Raw genomic sequence first — 27994 nt, forward strand, 5'->3', positions numbered from 1 at the left:
TCCAAAGCAAAAGGTGTCCGTTTTCACCCGTCTGGCTACTGTCTGTTATCAGGTCTGAACCTGTGCTGATGAGGGAATAATATCAGCAGGTGAGAGCGTGTAGGATCATGGCGATATCAGGAGAAGTGATCTGCAATTCCCCGTGTATAGATTATGTGTCCAAGTGCAGCGAGTGTGTGAGTGTGTGTCGCTCTGCGGGAGCTCAGTGTCGGTATGCAGCCTCTCTCCTGTGCTCCACATGCTTTTACCTCCTGGCTGGAGGTTGGGTCTGTCGGAGAAAGGTGGAGGAGGGATGGGAGGGAAGGGAAGGGAGGGGGGAGCAGAACGGGAAACATACCCCCGAGCTGAGGAGGTGAAGGGGTGGGGGGTCTTGTCTCAAAGGGCCAGAGAAGCCGAAAGGAAAGACAGAGGAGGGGGTTGGAGGTTGATGTAGATACTAAATGTGGCGTCATCAGTCATGCTGTCTCTGTGGCAAGACTCCATTACTAAATGAATTCATACTCAGGACAGAGAGATGAGCTCAGCCTTCAGATGATTACAGATGTCTAAATATTTGTTCTTGCCCATTCATCTCTCAGTGGGTGCTTTTTCTGTTATTAAACAATCTCTTTGTATATAAAAAAATATCAACGTTTCCAGAGGGGTAGCACAAGTATTAAGGTGACATCACACATTAAAGAAAGAAAGATAGATCTCAAAACTTGGGGAAATAAAAACAGATCTACCTATATCCTATATCCGCTCCTTTAGTTGACTTTTCACTGGAGTAATCCCTGAGTGTAGGGCTGCTTTTCAAATAGCAGATCCTCTTCTTTGAGTAAACGTTTGGGAGAACCAGTTAGTGGATCCTGTGATGGATCTAACTGCTTAACGGTCTGAGGATGTGGAGAAGGGTGGGGGGAGGTCATCAGTCTATGTCTGTTTCACATGGTTAACTATTTCCTACATCTTATAGACTAAATAATGAGTTATTCAATGATAAAATGAAAGAGTGATCAAGAAGATTTTTTTCATTTTAATTTTCTTTCTTCACAGGTCCGACCAAGCCTGGATATCAAGTTTTTTAGGGTGAGTTAATGAACATGTTCCCCCGCTCGCATCACTCACCTGTCCAGGTGTGGCTGTGGCTCGGCCTTTGTCTGCCAAGTCAAAGATTCAGACATATCAAGTACTTCAACAGCACTTATCTCCCTCGACTCGTACAGCTGCCTGAGGGCTGTGAATCACAGCGAGCCCATGGGGGCCACAGGAAGTTATTCCCTCTCCAGTTCTTTTTTACATTCATTTGACCTCAAACTATTCTCTGCAGCCAGACCCTGGTATCTCTGTCTCTGGCTGTGAGAATGCCAGGCGAGTTGGCACCTTTTTACATCTCTATGTAATGATAATGTTGACAGCAGAGCTTTAAATTGCACAGTGTGCGGGCCGAGGTATGCAGGGAGCCTGTTGCAACATGGACAGTGGCCTTGAGTGAGCAAATAAACAGGTTATCGGCGTATCAGCGTTACAGCGTCTGCAGACGGAGAGATGGGATACTTGTGGGATCTGAGCTGTTCAGAATGAAGGTTGCATCTGCTCCTGAGGCTGAGCAGGATAACACCAGCGCCCTCTACTGGCAAGCTCTTATAACAGACATCTCACAGCCTATGCTCACATGAAACACCTGAACTTAGTAAGGAAATCTTTATCTTTTTATCTTTGTTTTTAACAAGCATCCATTATCTGTTGTGAATGATCGTTTCCTATGCTATGATCAACCATAACTCCAGACTCTTTCTTTTGTTTTAAACACTGTGCCGTTAGTAGAGTTAGAGGAAATGTAAATTCACTGTCTGAATAACGTTGTTTGACTCGCCTACAAAGGAATGTGAGCATAAATAAATGATGCACCAATAATAATTTTAAGGGGTTAAAATATACGTACATTAATAAAATACTGTAGGTCTCCCTGCTGGTTTTTTTCACCAGTTTACTATTTTATCAATTTGCACAGGAACAATTTGAAGTTATGATGTTGAAACATAATCAGCTCATGTGCTGAGAGTCTTTCTCACTCTATGCCAAATCAATAGGTCTAGATAACTATGCAGCTCAACAGCTATATTTATCGATTTGTTTTCATCACAAAATCTGAAAGCAGTGAAACATTTTATAAAAGCCCAAGGGGAGAGTCAAAAGTCAAAATACAAAAAGCATTCAATCTATAACGATAAACCGCTGTGATAAGCAGATCCTCCCATGGAGAGGATGGAACCTGCCTATAATTGGCAATTGACAAACAAACATAAATGATGTTGTAATTGAAAAACTGTCTACAGGATTTTTAAAGGGTATGTAATCCACTCACCCGCTGGCGACATCATCAGTGCGTGCAGCGTTCTTGGTCAGCACGTCTCCATCGCTCATGTACCCAGTGACGTCCACGGCGATGCTGTCCAGGTCGATGTCCTCCCCGGCTCTGTCCCCGAGCTCCACGCTGTGAATGGCTCCTCCCCTTCCTGCCAGCTGCCGCCTGAGGTTCCCTGGGTAAAGGTAGCGCCCTCCCTGGCTCCCGGCCACCCGGCCGCCACCGTAACTGTTCCCCAAAGAAGGGGCGTCGCCCGCCTGCAGACGAGGGCTTGACTGGCCCAGCCGCCATGATGACAGAGAGGGACGGGAAGAAGTGATGCTGAGGATGCTCCGACTCCCTCCTCCACTGTTGTTGCTGACGGCGCTGCCCCCTCCGCTGCTGCTGATGTCTGTGGTGACGCTGCCGTCGAAGGTGGTTTCCAAGGTGCTGAGTTAAAAAATAAAGGTTCAATCTTAGATCCATACATCCAACACAAGGGAAGCACTATGACTTGTATTTATTCTGAGGAGTTTTTATACCAACATCCTTCATTTGCAGTTGTAGAAAAAGCCATGATCTCCATGAACTCTAAGAGAAGACACTGAGTCGACTAAGTGAAAAAAAATTGTTCAAGCTGATTTAATGACAGCAAGGGATGTGTTTTGACTCAGGATAAAATGTCTAATTTTATTCTCATATATAAAATAAGACATATCTTGGTTAAAGGCCTATTTTCCTACTCAATTTCACATTCATCTGTTAAAAGATAAAAACAGTCAAACTGGCAGTGGCAAGCTGAAGAACAATCCGAGGTAGATAGATGAATAGAATGTCAGAGGGTTTAGTAAAGATAAGAGCTCCTTTGGTATGGTCTAAATCAGGACATCAGGGCAGTACATCAGAGCCTACACTAAATGGAGACAGCTGGGTCAGCAGTGAGACGCGAGGCCAGAGCAGAGGTCAGGAGTCAGTGGGAGGGAATGTGATTAGAGCTAAACCTGAATCAAAGGGGACATGAAAGACATGCCCTGCGATCAAAGCGCAACATCCCTCAAAAGAAGGATGAGACGGCAACAAAAAGAAAGGCTGAGGTAATACCTGTAAACCTAGACAGACACAGTCTGCTGACCACGAGGCAGTTCACCCTGACTCAAATCCCCAGCAGTTATCCTGAGTTGCCCCGCTTACCGCTCAGCCGTGGCAGCCGTTGTAAGGCGCTACACTTTGATGATCCCCAAACAGCGGAGTGTTTGTTTTCCGCCACACATTTGATACACTTCCCTGTGAGCAGTACTGAAGGTGACCAGAATATTTTGAATTGCTATTTATCTTTATGAATGAGTCTTTTTTTATGTTCTTGGATAAATGATCCAGCATAACTACGTATATGGATATTACTCTTACCTACTATGTTCTGTTTATTTTCTGAGACAGTAGGCTTATATTGGTTGCTGGGGCTTGGAAAATTAAAGTAGAAAGTAATATTACCTGTGTGTGACCTGAGTTCCTCTTAAGCTGGACATGGTCTCCTCCAGGTTCTGCCGCAGGTCGGCGATGTTCTTGACTGTACGCAACCGTCTGGTCTCTGGGTCTTCCCCTGAGTGGGGCAAAAGAGGAAACGAGTTTAGGGATATTTACCAGCACAATAAGCTAAACACAGACCCTTCACCGCCAAAGATCACACACCTGAAAGGTCCTCGATGGACAGCTGGCCGCTCTTGGTGAAGGAAACGTCTCTTCCTCCTGAGCCGCTCTCACTGTCTGCCGTATCCAAGCCGTCTGTTTGAGATCTGGGAAAAACAATAGGTCGGGGGGGGGGTTTATTATTGTGCATTTAGTGGGAACATTATATTAGGCAAATTGTCACGAAAGAGGGATAAACCTGATTAGGAACTAAATATGTGTCAAGCCTTGTGACCAAAGTCCAAAATGAACGCCTGCTAAGCCCAGAACGGCGGCCGGTTGTCTTTGAAGGATATACAGTCGATACAGTCCCCGCGCTACTGCGTTTAGAGACAGTGACGGTTATTCCCAGCCTTTGGTCTTTGCCTGATCCCAGTCTTTGTCCTTGTGTTTTAGCCACTGAAAACCAAGGGCTGCCTCTTACTCTGCTCAACAAAAGCAGCTGGTAAAGTTTTCTATTCGTTATCTGATGTTTTGCTGAAACGTGAGGTTATATTCATGCACTGACATTTTTCCTTGCTAGTATCCAACAATTAAGACTTCTTTTTAGTTTACCAGGCCTCGGCAAGGGAGGGAAAAAGCAACATAAAGAGTGATTGTACATTTCTTATTTTCCATCAAACATACTCTCTCTGACAGCTGGAGGCGATGTAATCCTGCTGGTAATGGTACCTGACAGGTAAACAGTGTCCCGATCCAGAGGATGGGGGTATTGTGTAAAGGTGGGTCAGTTGGCTACAGGTCAGGACGGGAGGGAAAAAGGGCGGCGGGGCAGGAAGTGTCATGAGGCTAATGAGCGGCTGTGTGGAGCACTTTTGGAGAACCAGAGGGACCGGCTTCCTTATCACACTGGGACTGGGACCAGAGGTCAGAGGCACACAACATCCACACATATTTGCCAAGATACAAGTGCACACACATGCAGACAATACACTCTGCCTACACACACAGGAGCACAGATGTGGCATTCCTGGTTAACAGTTCACAGATGGTTACTTTCAGATTTAGTTTTTTGATGCCGACAGAGAATCGAAGGTCAGATATTTGATGACTTCTCGCACTCTAACTTAATCCTAGACACAGGGTTAAACATCAACATTGTGGTTATTTATATGCTTGGAAAGAACAGCTTACCCAGAACTGTTATCACGTATACGACTGAACAAATATACTCCAGTAAATATTTGCCAACTTCAAATAGTCCCTGAGGAATGCAACATCACCACTTCTGGACAATGTGCCGTGTGTAGGATGTGCAACAGTTTAATGACTTTGTTTTATCAGCTAGATCTCACTGTTGTGTCCGGCTTTTTATAGTTGTATCAATAAAGTTAAACCAAGGGGCAGAAACTAAGGTGAGTAGGGTAAAAACATACCTATACATACCACTGTTAAACTTCCCTAGATAATGTACTGCCATGAGGACTATCATGTCTAAATATGCAATATGGGCTTTATCTGATTCTAACTTATGGTTGATTAAAGGAGTATTCTACAAACGACAAAAACAAAAAGAGTGTGTCAAATTAAGAGCTAAATGGCGACTAGGTTTGAAAGAAAACATGCTTAAAGAAAAGCAACATTACAATTTTACATTTTTTGCAATAATAGAAATGTTGTGCCTATAACAGTTACTACAGCTGTGTGTGTGTGTGTGTGTGTGTGTGTGTGTGTGTGTGTGTGTGTGTGTGTGTGTGTGTGTGTGTGTGTGTGTGTGTGTGTGTGTGTGTGTGTGTGTGTGTGTGTGTGTGTTCTCACCTGTACATGAAAGGTGCGACAGTGGCCGTATTGGGGTGGCTGTGGTGCTGTTGAGTCTGAGGTAGCTGCACGCTGATGGTGTTGCTGGCTGTGCTCTGAGTGGAGCCTCCTCCCGCCCCAGAGGAGGCGCAAGTCTTCCCCTCTGTGGAGGCCAGGCTGGAGGTAGAGCTGGAGTGCCTGCTGTCCCTGTCCAGTGGCCCCCGGTGCATGGCGAGACCCCCTCCTAACCGCATGCTCCGGGGCCTCTCGCCCGCTTCCTTCACTGAGGAGGCTTTCCCCCCGACTCCCGGGGCTTTGCCTCCTGGCTTTGGTATTCCGCTGTGTGCAGGGGTGGAACTCTCCTTTTTGGCCACTTTACCCCCCTTGGGTATGAAGCTGGTGATTTTAGAGGTCCTTTTGTTTGAGCTGTCTGGGTCCGTGGTTACAGGAGCTGCTTCCTCCTTAAGCTCGTCTCCCCTGAGCTCGGTCCTGTCGGGGGCTGAGATGCGTTTCCCCACATCCTTCCCCTTCTCCTTCCCTTTGTCTTTGTCCTTCTCTGTGCTTTTGACAGAGCTCTTCTTGGCAGTCAGAGCTCTGCTGAAAGTGCGCTGGGCGATGCCTCTCAGGGCCATTTTGGGGCTGCTGGCGGTTGTGGAGACAGTAGTAGCTGCTGATGGCGCTGCTGCGTAGGCCGTCCCGTTGCTAGTCCCGTTCATTCCCGGCCGGACGTTGCCATCGTCTTCCTCCAGGGGGTCGGTGTTGGAGCCAGTTTCTGACCGCTCCACCTGCGCCGCTGCGAGCTGCCTGGCTAGGACAGCGCTCTCTGTTGCGGCCGCTAGTCCATTGGAGGAGGAGGCAGAGGATTTGGAGCTTCCTTTGCTGTTGAAGAGCTTTAGCTTCTCCAGCATTGACTTCTGAGCAACAACTTTAGGAGGAGCATCGGCCTTACAGGAGTCCTTCTCCTGCTTGGTAGACTGCATGGCAGACGTGGCGGTGCTGGTGGAGGAGGAAGGAGCGGAGATGTGCTTGGAGCTCACCGACTTACTCCTCCAGGGTTTGCTGTTGCTGTTGGGCTGGGGAATGGCCGTGGAGGACGATGAGGAAGATGCGGGAGGAACCTGGGTGGAGGTAGCAGCTGGGATGCTGGTGGAGGAGCTGATGGTCACTGCGGATGACGGAGCATGCTCAGTCATCACCGAAGGCTGTGAGGTCATGCCCTCTGAGGAATCTGCAGCAGAAAGGAGAGCTTTCATTAACAATGAGATAGGAAGGTAAAGATGGAGAGGAAAAATCAAGCCGCGGGGGAGAGAGGGGAAACAGATGCTGAGTCTTCTGACCCCACACACAGTGGCCTTATAAGGGCCTGGAGGTGGCCTGTCTGATGCAGCCAAACCTGCCATTACTTTCCTTTCGGGCTATCCACCAAAACTGTTAAAAACCCCTTAGCACTAACAATGAGAGGAGCCCATCACAAACTGTTTATAAAAACAATGAGGAGCAGACTCGAGTGCTTTAAAGCCTTTCCAAGCAGGCCGAGTTGAGGAGCGCTGCTGCACTTATAAGGCTTGGACTTATATGGACTGCTTTTGGTTCGCTTCCCTCTGCGTTACAAAGACACACTGTGTGAATACATGTACCCGTTTAAAATAGATTCATAAATGGTATAAACACACAGGCTAACTCCGACATGAACAGAACAGAAAGACTTTTCTTGCAGTGTAAACATGCTCCTGTGAAACTTTGTTACGATGTTTCACCTAAAAACAAATTGCCTGGATCCTTCTGTGGCTCAGCAGCATCTCAACTAGAACACTTACCAAGAGCTGAAGAGTGAGAGTAGACCTGGATCCCTGCTGCAAGTCTCTGGTCTTACTGAGAGTGTCCTGAGAGCTGCTGAGGTTGTCAGTGTGTGTGCGTGCGTGTGTGTGCGTGTGCGTGTGCGTGTGTGTGTGTGTGTGTGTGTGTGTGTGTGTGTAGGGTGGTGCTACCAGCAACACTGAGTTACACCACCAGACCAGTAACATTTGAATATTCAAACACCAACGGCCAGTGAGAGAAAGACTGCGCAGGGAGCACTGCGAGGAATAAATCCTAATTTTCCGTTGCAACAACACCCCCCCCCCCCCCCCCTCTTAGATGTATTCCAGGTCAGTGCTGTGATGTTGTGCCTAGGCTTAGGTAATCACCTAAGACTTGTGGGAGTTTAGGTGTTTAATACACTGCATAACTGTGTGCTTTTCTCCTTGCTTATTTCCTTTTACATGTCTATGGTCCAAAGGATTTTGAATGAATTCATTTTTAAAGAGTAAACGTTGATTTGGAAAGGATTGAAAACATGATCTTACTATACTGGATAGTTTTAGAAAAAACAAGACATTTGCTGCTTAATCCAGAAATAGAAATACTAATTCTGGATCTTTCCCTGTGATATGTCTGATGGAAAAAGCTCACCTACACTCACAGTGCTTGTTTGGTTCTGAGTGAAGTTTCCTTTAATTTATGTCAGCTAGATACACTACATATTCATGTTTTCCATGTGATCTCATCAAAATGTACGCATAAAACACTCAATCCGCCTGTTTACCCCTTCTTCATCTGGCTCTCCATTTTATTTCAATTTTACTGCACCTTTCATGTCCTAATTGGAAATAGGCACTCGTTGCTGCCTCTCCTTTTCTCCGCCTGTTTAGCATTTAGTGTGAGCAGCCTGAAACAATGCAGCCATTAGGCAGTGATTAGAGCCCAATTAGCCGTGCTAGCAGTTAGCAATCGAAAAAGTGGGTCAGGTTGCTAATAGCTGGCGTCCTATTGGAGGCGGCTGAATGAGCGGGGGGAACCTGCTGAGGGACTGGCACTGCAGGTTTGGGATGAGTGCAGCATTTGATATGGGCAAGCAGGACGGTCCGTGCTGTCTGTGAATGGGGTCAGCTTGGATTTTGGGGTCAGAAAGGAACAGAGGAAGAAAAGCAGGACAAGGACAGGCCCCCGGACACTGGGGACAGCTGCTCGTTGTCATGACTGGACCCAGTGACCGGGGCTGACATGCTCTGGTTGGGTTGGTAAGGGGCCGGAAAGTGGTCAATCTTCAACATGTGGGGTCAGAAGTGACTCTAGAGGTGGACTTGGACACTGTTGCATCATAAACCCAAGCAAACATTCCAGAGAAAGTTCAAAACATCAGCCCGTCTTAAAATAAAGAAACACAAAAAAATAAAATTGTTGTGGTCACACGTTTCTGCCACAAGGTATGTTAGATTTCGTCAAGGGAAAAAACTGCATGCATATTTATTCTTCGTCAAGCTAGAAAAAGTTCCTGTTTAGAAATTATTTTTTTAAATATGGTGTCGGTGTCTATTTCTGCTGGGTGATTTTTGGTTTGTTTTTAATTAGGTGTGTGTATTTGTGTTGTATCATGATATGTCTGTTGAACACAAAATATACAGAGACAATATACAATTCATGACCATAAACAGATGGACTCAAATCTGATACAAAAACCTCTAGTAAATATATTGATCACAAATCCTCAACAAAACGGCTGCGTTTTAAGAAACCAGCTTTTAATTATCAGCAAAGAATGCACTTGAGGAAACACTTCTCCCTTAAAAATAAACACAGAAGAGTCCGAACATGCCCAGAGAATGGGTCATTGACCTAATGACCCGCCCAGTGCATCCTTAGGCCAAACCCTGGAACTGAAATGCACATTGCCCCTCGTTCACTGCGCTGGGCGAGCGAGGTGCTTGAGGAAACATGTTGAAAGAATTTCAGTGTTTACGACTCAACCTGCTAGCAGTCAGAGAATCAAATCAAGAGCAGAAAATGACAGCAGTAGAGCACTAAAAGAGAAAAGGACAACAGACCACCACCGCACTTCCTGTCTGCAATAAAAAAAACCTGTCTCACCCTCTACTGATAACATCAAGGCAGTTTGGTGCACCCAAGGCTCTTTTCATGGATGGCCACACTCACGTGTCTGTGCGTGCGCTCTTTGTGTTAATGCCTGTCTTCAGCCGAGGAAAACCGTGTCATTCCACACAAATGTCAACAATCCTTTGAGTGTGTGTGTGTGTGTGTGTGTGTGTGTGTGTGTGTGTGTGTGTGTGTGTGTGTGTGTGTGTGTGTGTGTGTGTGTGTGTGTGTGTGTGGATGTCCATGCATGCATGTCAAGTTTAAGAGAGAAGGGAATGTTTGTTCTGCTCATCGACTTCAAACGCTTTAACCAGCAGGACCGGGGACCACAGCAGATATCCTGCAGTAGGACCACTCACACACACTAAGTTTAGCAGTAAATGCATTAGAAGCAGCGTCCGCTGATACTGTTTAGGGATCACAAGTCCTCAAACCAGTCTCATGGTCACACTGGTCACAAGACTTTGAACTAACACTTCTAAGTCAGGTAGTAACCAGATTGCTGACCTGAGAATGCGCTTGTTTTTAAGTTATGGTGCAGAGAAGATTCGAGAGCAGTGCGAGAACCCCATTTGTTTGGCTTTGTTTCATTTGCTGACACCTACATGGACAACACATTATTGGAATCTTCAGATTATATCAGAATCAAAATCTAATCTCTGACTGGAACACAGTTTGAGGCTGCAGGTGTTTGCTTACTCATCACGTTTTGATTTCAGAAGCCTGCACTCTCTCGCTCTCTCTCCCTCCTCAGTCATTGTGCTCCAAAAGTGAGAGGGACAGCCGGTCTTTTGTGTGGCCACAGAAACTTTTTAAAGTTTCTCCACATGAATACACTCAAACAGTGACGCTACAGCTCATCAGAAGCCTATTCATTCAGCAAGGGCACCGGCCCTACACACACAGAAATACATCAGAGGCCTGCACAACACACAAACACAGAACCACAGGTGCCCCTGCACTCTCGCCCTCTCTGCTGTGTCACCCAGACGCTGTCACCTTGTGTTAGCACAGCACTGCAGAGGAGATTCAGGTCCTCGGCCTCCCTGTACAGCCGTGCAGTAACCGTTCTGGTGTCAGAACCATTGACACAGAGCAGATCTGCTTTCACAATAGCAGCTGCAGGTGCCTCTCTAACCATCCAAACCTGCAGCAACAGCGTGCACAACAAGCATGGACACTAGACGTGTAGCACAAGGAACAAACATGCACTTTTGAGGCAAACACTACATTTTACATGCAATGACATTTTGATGAAGAAAAAACAATTTCCACATCAATAGAGCAAGACATAAACTAGTTAATTGATCAATAATCCCTAAACCCCTTTACTTTTATAAATCAAGTTAATCACATAAAGGTTCAGGGCAACTGATCTTCTCACAGCAAAAACAACCTCCCTGCTTTCTGTAGCATCATCCTCCGATTCTATCAATGCAAATATTTCTTTGAACTACAACAACAAACCAGTATAAGTGACAACATCTGCTACCATACTTTCAAAGATTCAATGCAAACGCCAAGTTCTACATCTGAAACTGTATAGTGTAGTCCTGGCTCAAAGCGATGTATAGAGCAAGCTGACCAACCTCATAGGTGCTGCAGACGTCCAGGAGGAAGAAGGAAAGAAGGAGAGGACAGGAGGAGATGGACAGCAGAGGAGGGAAGAGTTCCAAACCATGACCAGCCATCCAGAGAGTGCAGGAAGGAAAAGGAGGAGGAGTGGGGTATGGCAGGGGGAGGGGCTTGGCAGCATGTCAACAACATGGCCAAAGAGGGGGGTTGACATTGGGATTCTCATACTCCTGCTGCCAATCATATGGCCTGCTGATCCCGAACACACACACAAACACTTTCTGCGAGCCAGAAAGGTTCTTATTTCTTTTTTTATAAACTATGTACTGTAGATCTTATTTCTAGAGGAGCTTTGCGACTTTTTGGGGAAAACTTGCTGACTCACTGGTCCCTCACTCACATGGCGATAAACTCAACTGACACCTCAAACACTATAATCCTACTGCACACACTTCTCTTGTAAGGAGAACTTCTTCTGGGAAATTCACCTATTCAATTTAAGCCAAGACTTTGATCGCTCCACTCTTATGTCTGTGCTTAAAAGGTTTTACTACAGCCATTTAGATTAGCACAAAGTCATCTCACATGTACACCTTGGTTTTTGTAGGGATGAAACAGCAAAGACAAAACTTGTTTCCACTTTATATGCTAAGTTTAGCTAACTGGTGGTTAGCACACAGAGATGAGAGTCTAAATTCCCATCTCAAATTTGTCCGGAAAGCATACTTCACAAAATGTTGTACTGTTCCTTTAACCCTGCCACTGTCACACTTAGCACAACAAATAAATAAACAGTCCAAAACACAACACACTCCAATGGAAACTCACATCAGAGTAAGTGCTTCTCAGCGCTACTGAGAGTGTTGGTCCCAGTAAATTTGTCAGTTTAAACAGTGACAACAGATTTTCTCACACACACACACACACACACACACACACACACACACACACACACACACACACACACACACACACACACACACACACACACACACACACACACACACACACACACACACACACACACACACACACACACACACACACACACACACACACACACACACTCTCTCTCGCTCTCTGGGCGGTCAGAATTCCCTGTCTAATGCAGGGTAATGGGTTTAGACTGCAAACACTAACACAGTCTATATAAAGCCTTGGCCCGCTGAGTTGTGACTGAAGCTGTTTCAACACAGCTCTCAGTAAGTATATTGCCAAACACACTCGCAAGTTTGTTGCTGGAGAATTCAAACAGTGAGCAGCACAAGTTGAACTGGGTCAGCAGAGTTTGGTATACACATATGAGTATACATTTCTGTCTACACATTCAAAGAAAACTCTCCTGGTTGAATCATCACCTCAAAAAATGAACAACTGGTTCAGACATTAAAGTCAAAGGTACAAGTGTCCTGCAGGGTTTTTACACCTTTTCCAAAGTCAAATTCAAGCATATTCAAGCTTTTCAAGCATCTCACAGCTGTGGTAAATTACATCGTAATATATACATACTTATATTCAAATCATTATTTCACTACCTCACATCGAATTCGTTATACCATTAACAACCAAACGTTTGTTTCGCAATAGCATTCTACAAAAGGATAACAAATTAAAGAAAAATAAAACAAAACAAAAGTAGACTCGGCATCCCATTTAACCTGGCTGAGCCAATATAAAACAATCACACTAATCACTTTTCAATAAATTCATTCAGAACTGCAACTCACAATGGTTACAAGTGGAAATACTATTTACAAATGTGTACAATAATTTGGACGTAATTTTGGGTACTTAAAACCAGGGTTGCAAACTCAGCTGACTGGCAGCAGGTATGAAAAACGTGACAATGCTCCGGCATGGTAGCTTGTGTAAATTCACAAGCTACCCTGCCGTATACAAAGTCATAGAAACTAGCAGCTCGTTTACCAGCTTTGAAACAATTCAATGCATCAATAATTATAATCAAAACGTATCATATTATTCTGAAATGGACCAATCTGCAGAACTACTTTTATGCTTTGATGTAGGCTAATACTTCTCTACTTTTGCTTTAGTAGCATTTTGAATGCAGGACTTTTACTTGTAACAGAGTAGTCTGAAACTCTGGTATTTCTACTTTTACTCAAATACAAGATCTGAGTACTTCTACTTTTTTCCTACCTCTTTTTTATAGCCTTAACAAAGGAGTTAAAACATATCAATACTGACATGTGATGGTGTTTAACATTATGCCTATGATAAAGTCAATTAGAAAACGAAGGCTAAAGCTAACGTTGGGCGTGAGTGACAATGTATGCTAGTTAGCTAGCTAAACTATCAGTTAAATAATATTGCAAAAAAGTTACTTTGAAACCTTAAGTGCACATCACGCTGTGCCGCTTCGACAGGGAGTTCTAACTGTTCCAACAGCATTCCGAGTGACCACTGAACACCACAGGATGGCTACTATATCGCACATTTTAACATAGGTACACTCCTCTGAACCTTTTCACTCTTGCTCATCATGTTAGCTATTCAGCATGCTAACCTTACTAGCTTAAACAAACGTAACATGTTTGCCAAATCTTTATTTCTTTCTGATAATGATTAAGGTGACCCATTCAATAGGTACATTAAGCAAGACCATTTCAATTTGTTGTTAGATGACTAACTCAGACAGAGATCCCTCTTGTGTCCACTAGACAGCAACACACAGCAGAAATATTTCCCCTCTAGCTACATAAGTCACAGGTGGAAAGCTATGAAAGAAAGTTGCACCCAGGAGCCTCTATAAGCAGAAATGGTGTGGGTCCACAATTAATTATTCTACTTATTATTATATTAATTATTTACATGTACATGTAAAGTAGCTAAACAGGCCAAAAGATATGTTCAGAAACAACATAAAGACAGGGGCAGCATATTAAGTCAAGTATGTATTGACTGATCACCATAGCATGTTTTAGATGCTCATCAAAAACTTCATCAAACTGTGCCACGAAGTCGACCAGTCAAGAGAAAGTCTCGCAAAGCTAGCTCAAACACCCCGCAGAATTTCACACAGTGGATAAGCCGGTTGAGGATGTGACGGTTCTTTCTCACCTCATCATTGTGGCGACGAACAGGTAGCCTGTATCCCTCATCCAGTTGAGTGGCAATGTTCATCTAGCCTGGCTCCGCTCAATTTTAATTTCCCTTCAGTACTAGGTCTGGGTTTTCAGTATATTTGCGGGTTTTCCCCGGCCAACCGACTGAAATTGCCCCAAAAGCGGCGGGACCATGTGAAGCATGATTGGACAATGATGTTTTGACAGATCTAAAGTCTAGAACACTGATTACGACTGCTGCTGTGTATGGGGAAAAAGCCCTCTTTCTCCCGTTGGTAGTGCGTCGCCCAAATCGCCCTAATACACAAACCGCCCCTGTGTTGTAGCATAATACCAAACTAAAAGGAAAATACAACCTCTTCTCAGGATCGAAGTTCAAGAAGGAACAATACTGCTAGATTGTTTGACTTCACCAAACAGGCAGATGGAAGTGCTTATCAAGACTTAATGTAGAAAAAAGTAAATACAAGACAATAAATGGAAACATTCATTAATCTTGCCAGAGTACAGCACAAAGAATACTTATATTTATCTTCAGAAAGAAATACTGCTGGGAAAAATAAAAGTAAAAACTGATATTAAGATTTCAACTTTTTTGGATGCTATCAGAGAAAAACCATAAAGAAATTAAAATACTGAGAAACACCTACCACACCGACCGTTACCCCTCTCAACTCGTATAATACAGTCTGTTAAAATGTCCTTAAAACAGTTACTGGACAGGTCCAAAGGCAGGACTTGAGATGTGACCTTATAGAACAGTCCTGAGGCTGCAGTCTGAGAGTGCATTTACTTCAACATCCAACAACCTAATGTTTGTTATAAAAAGTGAGGATAAACACTCTCCTTCATAATGATTTTATGCTCATGTACCTTATGTGTTTGTTGATTTCCCTTGAAAACACACAGTTGTTTCAGAGCAGCATTGCATGCAGGGGGCTTCTCATAATTGTCTGGTATGGTCTCTAATACTTCCTTTGGGTCTCCAAGCAACAGAATAAACTTACAATGTCACCTATAATAACAAAAAGCCCCCAGAGGATTACATCCATATTTCACCATACATTTTCCTAAACAATGCAAAGATAACATTTTAAGAGCTGCTAAGTTACTTCCTCTCACACACACACAAACACAATTTGCAAAGGGCCTATCAGTCGATTATTAAGTTATTTTATCTCATTCATACAAAAACTATGTGTGAGTGTGTGTTAGTGCGATAGGCCTACCTTTGTTCAGGTTCGCTTTGGTCTTGTCGCTGAAGCCCTGGCTGCGTCTGTTCCCAGCAGCACTGACCGAGCCTCTGGTGGGGATGTCACCGCCAGCAGTGGACACCCGCGCTGAGGGGCCGGGAAGTCTAATGGAGAGAGAGAGAGAGGGAAGTGGCGAAAATAAGAAGGAAGGAAGAATGAACATATTCAACCTATAAGGCCTTCATCCTACACGCATTGAGGAAATGCATTAATGCAGGTTTACAACACATTCCTGCTGGAACAAATCCAGCTTTCTAAATTCAAACAGAAGGGATCACTTAGTGAGGGCTGGGAGAACAGGGAGCATGCAGATTTATTACAGCAAGAGCTTTATGTGGCAGGAAAGAGCAGCACCAGGTTGTTTCTCATGTTACTGTTGAACTATTTTGTCACACAAAATGTACAACACCATGCTAGTATCTACTATCACATCACATGTTTCAGGCAGAAACAATTACTAATGAAAAATGGCACAAAGAGAGAAAATAAATTATTCATTTTAATGAAAAGACATTTTCTGTCTAGTCTAGACCAATGCCACACACAAAATATTTAATATGTATGATTTCTTTTAAAGGATATGAGCCTGCAAAATGTGATGGACAGGTTTTATCATCCCACATAAGCATCACACTGTGTTTGTGATCCATGTTGTTTTTTTACCTTGTGACCTCAATCGAAGCAAAAGAAAGTTGATGAACTGATTGCACAACAAACTTTTGATGCTCGTTATTGATTTCCGAGAGTAGGAGTTCTCTTGCCTCTTGTTGGTCTGCAAGGTCAAGTCTACTTCAAATTGATGCCTAAACTAACCACTCAGTCCTCCTGTTATGTAGATCTTTGCTGACTTTCTTCATGCTTTACATTACCCTTAAGGTACATCAGGCTCATCTACATGTATTTGGATTGGTCATAAAGATACACACAGTTTAATAAATGTTAACTCAGCTATTGTTTGCCTTGCTTACAGCTCTGCTTGCACCTACAGTCATCTAATGGAGAGGCATGAGCTCTCTCAGCACTGTGACATCTTGGTGTGTGTGTGTGTGTGTGTGTGTGTGTGTGTGTGTGTGTGTGTGTGTGACGGGCTGACAGAGTGTAGGTCCCAGTGAGGTGTGAGCTCTACAGCAACGGATCACATGTCCTGCTCCTTTATTTCCCACATGGCTTAGACAGGATATACTGGCCATGGATAAGCCTTGGTGAAATTTTTGACACCTTGATTTCATATGGTAAGTCGTTCCCGTTTGTCTTCAGTTAGGTCTGTGGGCTGAGCTGTAATCTGACCAAGCCACGGCACACAAACCTCTAATGAAATGCTAATTCACAGGCGGTGACGACAACATCATCATCATCATCATCCTGGGACTGTGAGGCGGATGCTGATAAGCAGATTACAGCGCTCTCTCTCAGCTCTTGTATATATTATAGAAAGTCTAATTTCCGGCATGCCATTCACTTTGGCGGGCCTTTATTTATCTGGCCATTGAGGGATAATATGATTTACCACATTATTTACTCAACAGAAGCCTAACATCATTTGCCTTGCAATTATGACAGGACAAGTCAGTGTGGGGCATGCCCCTTTGGACTGGTTGTTTCTGGAGAAGAAATATTCTATTTGATGAAAACATTTTTCTTTTACATCAAGATTTAAATATAGGATGCAATGCCCCAAAGTCAATATGGCTGCATTAATTTTTAAAATAAAATACAGGCCAAACATTTTTCTTTTTTGCTGAGTAAGTGTATTTTCTAAAAATATTTATATACATCCAAGATATTTATTAAAAGATGTATTGCAAAGCGAACAATCAGGAGCCATTTTCCTTATGCTTCTTCTTGCATTTTATAAAGCATTAGTGAAATGCATTGCTTGTGCTACCTACACAATCTGATACAAATAAGTTAAGGGTTTATAATTACAAATTACATTTTTTTCCATTGCTTTTGTCTAACCAGAACCTGACTGTATTACACTGATGCAAAGGATGTCATATTTGCTCAAATGCAGTGCATCGGGAATTGAGGTAGATTTATATTTTTACATTTGAACATGGATATTTTAATTAAAAAATGTTGATATGAATTCTGTGCATGAGATAAATGCAATATTTGCACAAAAAAAAGGCGCATTTATTTAAAGATTTCAGCTCAATAAAACCAAATAAAAGTGACATTAGGAGATGTTAGAAAAAACATTGTTTCAAGTGGAAATCAACAGGAGCATCTCAACTCTTCATTTGTAGTTACACATGCTGACCAGAGGGTGAGGCTGTTACATTGCTTTTGGGAGGAGCTGGTGTGGGGCAGGTGCAATGCATACTGAATTTGGGATGGGCACAGCATGCAAAACCACATCCTGAATCCAATTTCAAGGTGCATCATCACATAATCCGTAATTGCATGCTAAAAAATATTCAAACTTAAACGCAAAAAGAGTCTAGAGCATCACAGTGAACGCAAACGGAAGCTAAATTTGAACAACGCATATTATAGACGCACATTCAAGCGACTACTGTGTTAATTATTAATGTCACATTATATGGGGGATGTGCTTGTCGGGCAAACCTGCACACACATACACACACCATTACTTAAGGGTTATCTAAAGGTCTTTCACAGCCCATTTAGCAGGCTTGCCAAATGAGGCGAGCTGCCAGACAGACAGGGGACAGGGCTGTCCGAAGAAGGAGCCTGGAGCTTTAGTTTCTATTTGCTTAACACTACCACTCATGCATATTTGATAGTGCTTGTAGTAGAGGTTGCCCTTAATCTCAGACAAAGAAAAACAACATGAAACTCTTTATAATACAAAAGAACGGCTGTCCTTGATTAGGGGCAATCTCTACCTTCATATTTCAAGGAAGGGGGCGGGACTAGGGGAGTTGTGGAGGAAGGGGAGGGAGGAGCAATGAAACAGAAAGGCAGAAGACGCTGACCTAGAGGTCTTTTTCTGACCAAGGGAAAACTTGAGCAGTTTACTCTGAGAGCCATCCCTAGAGGAGGAGAAAAGAGAAGAGAGATATGGAAGAGGACAGAGACAGAGAGGTCAGGTTTACAGTTACAAATGACAGGAGGCGTGAACAGGAAGATAGAGATGACATAATGATGGATTAGAGCAGCAGAAATAGCAAGAAAAGTGACAGACACAAACACCTCCACCCAGCCTCAAGGTTAAGGCTCCTGTATTTCCTCACCTGGACTGCATCTCGGCCTGTGCTGCTTTCTGGGCTGTGAGGGAAGGAGTCCCATGCGTAGAGGTGCTGAGCTGGGCAGGGGCGCTGCTCTGCTGGCTCAGGGGAGGGTGTGTGCCCTGGGGCTGGGCGATGGAGGGGTTAGAGGGATGCGGGTTATGTCTCTGGGCCTGCTGCTGCTGCTGTTTGTAGCGGGACAAGCTGAAGAAAAGGCCGAGGATGGCTTTCAGATTACCATTCCGAATCTCTGTGGGTCAGGGAGAAGGATAATGTGGATTATTAACAAAGGAAAAGGAAGGACAAGTGAAGAAGAGAACAGACAATAGATGAACATAATAATGAAATAATTTGCCACTTGAAGAATGATGGACTATTCTGTAGTAACAAACTGTTTTTGCAAGCAGGCTACATTTACATACTGCATTAGGCACTGAGTTGTATGGTACATTAGTTCTATATGTGCTCTAATCAGCGCCTGCTGAGTCTTCATGTTATGTATACTGTCTGGCATTAATGTATTGTGTCCAGGCAAACAAGCTTGCCAATAAAAATGCATTCATGTTTTAAGTTGCCATTTATCTTTTGTTTCCATAGTAGGAAGGGCATTTGTTTATTAGCACAGGTTTGTGTCTGACTCTGTTCTTCCAGTGAAAGTCCAGCTTACCCTCTGAAGACAGACCCTGGATGTTGACTCCTTTGGCTGCCAGGAAACTGAGGCAGGCATCGATGTTCTCAATCTGGAAAGAGAGACACAGCTGTAAGACACGGTACTCTGCACATTTCCATTCAGATTTGCATATTGGTATAATGTGAGTAATCGTGCTGGTGTATCGTTCTCCTGAGAGCGTAATGGCAAAACTGGAAGACAACTACAAGTCTGCTTTTAAAGGAAAGCTGACAGCACAAAATATTCTAATGTGTTTACATTTTCAAAAACAATGTGCTGAAAATGAACACTGACAAGAATCAAATAAAGATCAATACATTTTTCCATATAAAGTGATTTTATTATGGAGAAAGTTTATTATTATTTTAATAATACGAAATGCAAACAAATTCTATATCTGTATCTAGATCTACATTAAAATGAACATAACAGACAATTGTGATTGAGGATGGTGGCCATAATTTGTGGAGAACATATAATGCTTGTTTAGGAATATTAGGAATTGTACAACGATGACGCAGGAGCTGAAGTGAGTTAGATTTATGACAAAATGAATGTATCATGTTGTTGTAACAGATACAGAAGATCTCAAATTGTTTGCAGCTATTACACCGGTATGTGATATATGTTATGAGATGTGTAAACATGGAGAAACAAGTGTTATTACCAAACTAAATCAACTTTTATTAACTAATTTTCAAGAAATCAAGCTGTGGAACAAGCACCTGAAAACCAAAACATACCCTTTTTAACAGACATACACTGACTGGAGAGGTGCTGCTGGAGAGGTGTATGGATGTACTGTAGTGCCTGACTGCTCATATTGTGCTTTTGGAAAGCTCAAAGTGCAATATTGACCACATGGTGACATATTCAAAACACAAACAGACTTTTATCAGCAGTGCAGCAAGAGAGGCAAACCATCAATACTGACACAGTTGCTATGACAGCAGCCTTGGCAACCTGAGCCCAGACTGCTGTGCTGTCACTGCAGTGCGAGAGGATTTGATAGGCAGACAGGCTTTGTTTGGAGCCCATGTGACCTATTATACAGCGAGTGTGCAAACAAAGTATAGCACATAAAACAAGTAATAAAGCAGAGTCAGTGCAGATTAAGGATGGTGTGATCAAAGTTGAAAAAAATGTTGTTTTCTACGAGCAAACACAGCAGGTACAGCGCAAAAATATATCAACATGGCACTGCCAAGTCTTTAAATGTTAGCTGGTGCTCTTGGCAAGGTAATTTACTGAAGAATTGACTGCAAAATGGATTTGAAAGCATTTTACAATATGCAGCAAGGTTAAAGAGGTGTTAAATCTTCTTCAGCATGACATTTATTACCAGTGAAAGTAAGGTTTATAACACGCAGAGACCAACCTGCCTCAATGTACTTACAACAAACCTGTTGTGAGAGTACAATATAATCTCCCAGCCAAGGGAGTACAAATATAAAACAGTGATACTTCTGGTAAACTAAAATACATATGAGCTGTGAGCTTTGTCAATGAGGTTGGCAGTGGGCCGAAACCGAGAGGGTCCCGCTCACTTAAGATTAATGACATGATTACACTTAATATGCACCGACTAAATATAGCCTGACCTACAGCTCCCTCTGTTAGGTAGTATCCGACAGTGAGGTGAGCAGCTGAAGTAAAAAGTTCCTTCATATCCCCCTCTATTAAATACAGGATGAATAGAATAAACAAACTGATGATAAACACAGTTTCAAGAGTTACATACAATTGTAATACTTCCCCAGAAATTTCACATTTAGTAAAATCAACAACCATAACACACCCACACAGAGCTGTCACAATGTCAGATTTTCCCTGCATGATTATCAGAGCACAACAAATCTACTAACTATAGACACTGATAGAAAACCTGAAAGAGTAAACAAATATTCTGCTATTGGTCAAATGTATCTTTAACTTTGTTTAATGCGTTTTTTGGTTCTTTTTTGGCAAATTAATTAAACTCGCAATAAGAGAATAGAGAGGTGAAGAGGGAGTCTGTAATGATAACTGTAGAAAAGTGTACAAGAAAGCACATCTATCATTAACACCCTGTGCCACTATATAATAAGACTGCAGTTACTGTTGGTTACAGCTCACATATCTTTATCAGCAGCAATCCAACCCACATATTACCATTAGCAGTGGAGGAAAGAACTTCCCTCTACTTCACTACAATTGAGGTGGAAATCATACATTTTAGTCCACTACATTTATTTTAACACTCAGTTACTAGTTACTTGGTACACATAATAAATAATACATATAAATGTACTAAGCTACACAGTATTACAAGTATCTAAATTTGGTCAAAATGTACCAACCACATCACAAAAATGCTGTTAAATACATAAAAACTGAATAATATCATGGCTATAATAATTAAATACTGTGAAGATATAAACTATTGATACTTGAACTACATTAGCTGATATTACTTCTGTACTTTAAATTATTCTGAAACGGGTCATTGAGCTCAATGAGTAATTTGACTTTTTGTACTTTAAGTATATTTTGATGTAAATACTTTTGTACTTTTAAGTATTTAGAAATGACAACGTATACTTGTAATGTAGTATTTTAAGACCATAGTATTTGTACTTTTACTTAAGTAAAGGATCTGAGCACTTCTTCCAACACTGACAATTATTTACACTCACAACCATAATAAAAAACTGACCCACAACTCTATTATTCACGTCAATAACTCAAATACTGTTACTTATATCTATTACTACAACATGAAATCTTCTGCACCCTTACCATATCAATACTGTTTGCAGATGCTGCTAACCAGTTGGTAAATTCTGTATCAACAACCTAAAACACTGTAACCACTTCTTGTATTTGCATAATGTGTGCTGAGTTACTACTTGCTGCATTATCCAGGGATTACAGGTGACAGCCTTTACTATTGTACCACATTTTTATTAATCAATACAATCCCTGATCACTTCTCCTCCTGGTCCTAACCCCATGTTGGTCTGAGTTGGTGTGTGAAGAGAGCTGTGCGTATTTAGCTGAAACCGCAGTGCTGGCCCTGCTGTCATTTCCGTGACCTCTAACCCCAGAAACAGCTGTTAGTGGGGGTGACATATGCTGCCCTTGGAGGTGATGCAGCAGAAAACGTAGTAACAGTATGAATGCAAACCATCGCCCTCTCCAAATACCACAGACTCTTTAAAAATAAACCTCGCCGAAATACCCCTCTAACCCCATCGCCATACCCAGAGACTCTCTGAAATACCCCTCTAACCCCATCGCCATACCCAGAGACTCTCTGAAATACCGCAGGCTTAAACTTTATTTAAGAGACTGAACCGCTCCCCCACTGTGCCAAATTCCCTGTTAAAGTTAGACTGTAAATAGCAGCAGAAAATACGCATCATTAAGATCCCCTATCACAAATGCCAGACCCGTCCTGCTGAGATGCTCCCAAGCCCCGCCTCGCCGGGGGTATCCATACTGAAACATCTCTGTATTTAAAATCTGCAGAGCTCAGAGAAGCCAAAGTAACAGAATCAGGAGACCAATCCCTTCATCTATAATGTGATCATAAATAAATCCTCCCTTGATTATTCTTTCTTTGCTGTGTACCACTGAGCAGTCTGTGATGTCCAATACCTCCCAGAGCATTTATTAAAGGCCATCTTTCTGTAGGGAGTATGGCCTATAGGTTTCAAATGCTTTACAATTAATTGACATCCCCAGTATGAATCCAAATCAGACCTTTACTGTATGTCAGCCCTCCATTTGTTTCATTTCACTTCTAAATGCTAAAAAGGCCAACACCGCCATTTTTATACCTATTAAGCCATACCTGATAAACAGAAAATGTAATAATGACCATACTGCAAATTGGCTTTATTTTGTAAAATGTCATTAACAAATAAAAATAGAATATTTCGCCATTTAAAATGTATCAAATTCAAATTATATTCTTGCTCTTTTTTATTACGGTCACATTAAATATATCCCTTTTGATTGTTTTACTGTTGCTCGTCTCAAATTTGCTAGTTAAACGAGTCAGTTTGGGTCCCAGTATTATGTGATGGGCTTGTTGGGGTTATTTACAACATATTTTTTGATCTATCTTTCATTCATTTCATTTAAGTCCTTCAGTCATTAAGTCTTGGCTAATTATTTAAACAGCACTTACTGACAAACTAAAACATTATCAACAATAAAAGCGATTGTTAGTCGAAGAGTTACTGAACCTAACTCAGGTGATTTTGTTTCTAATGTCCCATTTTTGGACTTGTTCGTCTTCTGCTCTCCACAAACTTAAATCACAGGACCACTGGCTGATGGATAACTGAAAACATACTCAAGTTAGGTTATACAAAATGCTCAAAACTACCCACTCTAGCACACATACATACAGTAAAGACTACCACATCATGATAATACTAAAGATAATATGCTTAATCGTTCCCTGCTCAAACCCTTCTGATAATCAGAACAAAAACATATCTAAAGAAGCCTGGAGAGAAACCCTCAACAGATCCTCTGAATAGCTAAAAGACACCGCTGGCAGCACCTACCTGCCTGGACAAGAGCTCTGTTCCTGTAGTGTGACTGCTCCACCCGGCCTCACACCTCCACCCATGCCACCGTCACCTCCTGCTCTGCTCCGGCAGCAGCACTGGGCTGGCCAGACGACAGCCCTCTGAACAAACACTTCTCCCCATCACAGGGATGCTAACGTTGCGTGTGTGTGTGCGTGTGTGTGTGTGTGTGTGTGTGTGTGTGTGTGTGTGTGTGTGTGTGTGTGTGTGTGTGTGTGTGTGTGTGTGTGTGTGTGTGTGTGTGTGTGTGTGTGTGTGTGTGAGAGACGGAGAGGCAGAGGGAGGGAGTGTGTGTGAGCGAGAGTGTGACGCAGGATTTGACTGATAGGAGCTTTTTGAAGACTGACATTGAAGCCGGTATAGTTTAACCAAAGTTGTGGATCTTAAGCAAATTAATGTATTCATTAAATTACAAAAACATTATGTCTGATCGAATGAATAAGCACCAGAGGCAGCATCGGGATCATTCACTGAAGAAAAGTCTCAACATAAACCAAACTGAGTTTTTCTGTGGTATGTCTTTGAAGCCAGCTGAGACAAAGTCTGATATGCTTTAAGTGTTAAGCAGTTTTTGAACCACACTGGTCAAAATGATTCAATAAGCACCGGGACTCATCTGCCTTTAAATTGCAATACTGGTTTAATCCTTGCAATTTAAATATGGCAACAACAGCTACATAGCCTAAAGCTCCTGACTGTCTCAGTGTTGGATTCTGATCCTGTAACAAGTTAGTGAGACAGCGTGTTGTCAGTATGTGTTCATGTGCGTGTATGACAGTGCGGTTAAATCGGTACGTGCCCACACAGTTTAGCTCTCAGGTGGTTTTCACACATTACAGCTCCCAGCTCACCTGCTAAACTTTGACATCTGCCTCAATAATTCTGTGTTGACTTTAAAAAAGTGTATGCAGAGGTTTTAACACCTCAGGGAAGTGTTGGCTTTCACAGCTTATTGATATAAAGTGAGGCAGAAGCTATGAGGCACACATCGTGATGCAAAGTCACACACTTCACCGGCAGGCAGTCGTATTGCTTCTGGAAATTGTTATAGACTTGCTGTAGTGTGCGCGTGCTTATTCATGTCTGTAATCACACTTTGTTCTCCCATTTAATCAAGCGTATTTAAAAATGTGTCTTTTTGTTATCTTCTCATAAGATTTATTAATACTTTAAAGCTGTTGATTCCTCATTACCCTCAGGCTGACACTATCTGCGTTCACAAATATAAACAAATACGTCCTCTGGCTACATCAACATGTCCCTGCTGTACTGTGAACAGAATAATTAAAGCAAAGCTGATTTAATTTGTTGTTTTCATTTAAAAAGAGGTCACCTTTTTTGCCAAGTTTTAGGTTTCTGGATTACTGTCTTGTATATTTAACAGACTCTGGTGTGTTATCATCAATGATTGGACTTACTGTTGTCGCAACAGATGCATTTATGCAACACAGTATGCCTGTGTGTTTTCCAGGCTGGACACAAAAATAAAACAAACACATTTTTGTGCAACATGTGATCATAGTTAGTGAAAAAAACGAACATATGCTTCATGGCGGTAGCGTCTGTTGCACGGCTGTTTTATTAGTTCATTAGTGTTCCTGCTATTTTGTCCACCTACTGTATGTGTTTGTCGCCCGGGGGTACAGCAGCCTTAATGAGGAAGACAAACGGTCTTGTATTGTATGTGCAAATAAAAGTCAGTGCCCTCAGACGTTAAGATTGAGGGTTTGGTTGTATTTGGTTGCTTAGAAACAGTTACTGTGATTGCTCTGTTGTTTCCAGTTGGTCAGGTGATCACTGAGCTGACCACCTGACACAGTTGGGGATTTCTCTCTTTGACACACATACACACAGAAAAGTACCTCTCCCTCTGATCAAACATTTACCAGACCGCTGAATCATTAATAAATGATTGTACCTGCATTAATCTCCCCATCTACAAAACCACCAAAATATTCTGCATTAAAGAAGCAACCATGTACAAACCGGTCGGAAGCTGTGTCGCTAAAACTACACTAAATACTGGGTTTCAATCGGGCTGAAACTGTGTGGCACTGCGCCCAAAGGTGAAAGAACACAATGAACTGTATGGAAAGGCTCTATAGTCAGCGCAGTTAAAGACACAAGCACAAGATAAGAGCATAGAGCCTGACATGAAGTGAAAGAGCTGTTTGCTTATTTATAATCCTCTGTGGCTAATGATGATTTATTAAGCCTGTTTTTTCATCCAGCCCATTAAACACCTGGTCATGCTGATTTCTACCTGTGTGGTGGTCTATCAATCCAGCCCTTTCACCTCACTTTTTCTTTGCAACTGCAGTAGAAACATTAGAAAATAAGCCAATCCACATGAATACAGCTAATAATAAACCCAATACATAAGCTCCTGAATGAAACATCTAAATAAATACAAATACAGACTCTTTCTTCCTCAATATCCATAAGTGCAGTGTAGCATAAAGCACTGCAGGGTCTATTCAAAATGTAACCTGGATTAAATGCAATGGTAGTTTATTTCTAATCAACATACATGAACCTAGCATAACATTTTGCCTTTAACTTTCTGAAGTTATATGTTACTTTAATCCTCATGCGATGGAGGTATATCATTTGTGGTGTTGGTAAATCCAATAAAAAAAAAAAAATCACAGGCAAACACATTATTGAAGGAATAAAGTCCGTGTTCAATATGCCACCAATTTCCATTTGAACATCTTTGGATAATGAACTTTATACTGTAAATTCTGCTCAAAGATGGTCCCTAGTGTCTGAAGTAAATTAAGTAAATGAATCCATCACCAGAATGTTAAAATCCCTGAATGAAACGAGAGTGATGAAAGGTTTGGCTGATAAATCCATTTCTCCATTATTTTCGTTCCCAGCTCGAAGCAGGTGAAATCTAGTAAATTCCAGAAGCTGTAGCTTTAAGATGGGCTGCTTGGATGAGACACCCTGTGTGTGTGCCTCGGTGTGTGCGTGGCATCCTGTGTGGTTTAACAGCTCAGTGTCAGATCAACACCCTCGCTCTGGTCTCAGCCCACAGTCTCACAGACACACAAACAAACACAGAGGCCGACTGGGTGGCAGAGGAACGACCCGTCGACGGGGGTCCGTTTAACGACGATGTGACAGTTGTAAAAACAGTTTCTCTCTCTGGCCTGGATAGCCAGCATGCTAATCAGTTAGCGTGAGAGCGAGGTGAGAGTGCTACAGTTTATTCCTCTGCTGGGCTTATTACCATGTTTATTCGTTTAGAGAAAGGTTAAGTTAAGTGGTGGTAATTGGCAGCAGCTTTGAAAGCTTTTTGGGTTTCAATGCAATGAAATCAAGTGCATTTAAAGTGGGCTCTCATACTCCTCTACCAGAGCTGCCAAGTAAACTCTCAGGACCTGTGTGTGTGTGTTTGTGTTGACATTACAACAACACACGCAGCAGACATTTGCATAATGACTGGGTTGCACCTGCCCTTAGCACTGCTTGAGTGCGTCAGAGTTTGCTTTAAAGCTAACAAACCTTCTGAGATTATACGCAGTGATCCAAAAATCACACACACACACACACACACACACACACACACACACACACACACACACACACACACACACACACACACACACACACACACACACACACACACACACACACACACACACACACACACACACACACACACACACACACACACACACACACACGATAATCCAAGCAATAAGAAAAGCAGGTTTGACAGCCACTCAATTGCTTGAATGCGCACTTTTAAAACATGTTTTTTTTTCTGTCTTGACACACCAACTATAAACACTGGGAACACAATCACAGACAGAGATTGTATATTTAGACTCACTTTGATTTGTCTCAGAGGTATCCTGCAATTTTCATGTCTTTAAAATAAAGTCGCTGTGTTTGCAGATGACAGCGGAGCGGGATGTAAGAGAGGGTTCACAGGATGTTCATAATGGCATAACAAAACCA

The 27994-nt window shown here is 42.4% G+C and overlaps 1 protein-coding gene across 3 annotated transcripts in view; it reads right to left on the reverse strand.

The window, feature by feature from the left end:
• Positions 1–27994, reverse strand: part of nav2a (neuron navigator 2a) — a 196293-nt gene that overhangs the window by 43467 nt on the left and 124832 nt on the right. For 2 of the 3 annotated variants that reach the window (XM_063881446.1, XM_063881445.1), the window contains exons 1-4: positions 5771–6828; positions 4016–4119; positions 3818–3926; positions 2348–2776 (exon numbers count right to left, since the gene is read on the reverse strand). In XM_063881446.1, the coding sequence (XP_063737516.1) occupies positions 2348–2776; positions 3818–3926; positions 4016–4119; positions 5771–6729 (1601 nt within the window). In that variant the 5' untranslated portion in view covers positions 6730–6828. Of the gene's footprint in view, positions 1–2347; positions 2777–3817; positions 3927–4015; positions 4120–5770; positions 6978–15551; positions 15680–18775; positions 19020–19436; positions 19510–27994 lie in introns of those variants that run through there. The other variant, XM_063881447.1, reaches the window with a different exon arrangement.

The sequence above is a fragment of the Eleginops maclovinus genome, chromosome 4 (assembly GCF_036324505.1).
Source record: "Eleginops maclovinus isolate JMC-PN-2008 ecotype Puerto Natales chromosome 4, JC_Emac_rtc_rv5, whole genome shotgun sequence".
NCBI lineage: Eukaryota > Metazoa > Chordata > Actinopteri > Perciformes > Eleginopidae > Eleginops > Eleginops maclovinus.